General features: G+C 49.2%; 1 protein-coding gene across 1 annotated transcript in view; it reads left to right on the top strand.

Moving 5' to 3' along the window:
• Positions 1–493: 493 nt before the first annotated feature.
• LOC102858135 (core histone macro-H2A.1-like) overlaps positions 494–1,508 on the top strand; it is a 17,244-nt gene continuing 16,229 nt past the window's right edge. The window contains exon 1 of the mRNA XM_006881245.1: positions 494–1,506. Coding sequence (XP_006881307.1) covers positions 494–1,506 — 1,013 coding nt within the window. The remainder of the gene's footprint in view (positions 1,507–1,508) is intronic.

Here is a 1,508-nt window from a genome sequence, read left to right as displayed (position 1 = left end):
AACCCACCAAACTATTCTTTATTTTCTAAAAATGTTGCCTACAAAGAATATATGTAAAGTCTAAGCTTACAAGTTAAATAAAGGAATAGATACAATAGGAAAAATTTAGTAACCTCAAGGGACAGTGTAATGGCCATCGTCATTTCAGAAAGGATATTTTTTGTGGTATATTTCATTGTATTTTTTTGTTTGAATTATACATTTTACTAGAAAATAAAATATTGGGCAAAGTAATACATTGTAACACTAGTTTACCATTTGCTATAGTCTCATAAAAATATTATTTTTAAAATGTAATGCATCCTCGGCAGCGGACCAGGCGGAGGGGGCGAGCGCGGGGCGTGCAGGCGGGAAGCGAGGAGGCGGGCGGGCCAGCGAGGAGCGCGGGGAGAAAAGGCGCGAGCGGCCGAGAGGGCACAGGCGAAGACACCGTACTGCCGTCGCTGCCGCCGACCACCCTTGCTCTTGCTGATTTACCTTCAGGGCCACCACCATGTCCAGTCGGGGTGGGAAGAAGAAGTCCATCAAAACTTCAGGGTCTGCCAAGGCAGGAGTAATCTTCCCTGTAGGGCCGATGCTGCGGTACATTAAGAAGGGCCACCCCAAATATAGGATTGGAGTGGGGGCACCTGTGTACATGGCTGCCGTCCTCGAGTACTTGACAGCGGAGATCCTGGAGTTAGCTGGCAATGCAGCAAGAGACAATAAGAAGGGACGGGTCACACCTAGACATATCCTGCTGGCAGTGGCCAATGACGAAGAGCTGAATCAGCTACTAAAAGGAGTCACCATAGCCAGTGGGGGAGTGTTACCAAACATCCACCCTGAATTGCTAACCAAGAAGCGAGAATCCAAAGGAAAACTGGAAGCCATCATCACACCACCTCCAACCAAAAAGGCCAAATCTCCATCCCAGAAGAAACCTGTGTCGAAGAAAGCAGGAGGCAAGAAAGGGGCCCGAAAATCCAAGAAGCAGGGAGAAGTCAGCAAGGCGGCAAGTGCCGACAGCACAACCGAGAGCACTCCTGCTGATGGCTTCACCGTCCTCTCCACCAAGAGCCTCTTCCTTGGCCAGAAGCTGAACCTTATTCACAGTGAAATCAGTAATTCAGCCGGCTTTGAGGTGGAGGCCATAATCAATCCTACCAATGCTGACATTGACCTTCAAGATGACCTAGGAAACACGCTGGAGAAGAAAGGTGGCAAAGAGTTTGTGGAGGCTGTTCTGGAACTCTGGAAAAAGAATGGGCCCCTGGAAGTTGCTGGAGCCGCTGTCAGGGCAGGCCATGGCCTGCCCGCCAAGTTTGTGATCCACTGTAACAGTCCAGTGTGGGGTGCGGGCAACTGTGAAGAGCTTCTGGAAAAAACAGTGAAGAACTGCTTGGCTCTGGCAGATGATAAGAAGCTGAAATCCATTGCATTTCCATCCATTGGCAGTGGTAGGAACGGTCTTCCAAAGCAGACAGCAGCCCAGCTGATTCGGAAAGCCATCTCCAGTTACTTCGTGT

This window comes from Elephantulus edwardii, unplaced genomic scaffold (genome assembly GCF_000299155.1).
Source record: "Elephantulus edwardii isolate Elephantulus edwardi_28Jun2011 unplaced genomic scaffold, EleEdw1.0 scaffold00013, whole genome shotgun sequence".
NCBI lineage: Eukaryota > Metazoa > Chordata > Mammalia > Macroscelidea > Macroscelididae > Elephantulus > Elephantulus edwardii.
The sequence above is the reverse complement of the archived record's forward strand: the minus strand, read 5'-3'. Positions and strand labels throughout refer to the sequence as shown.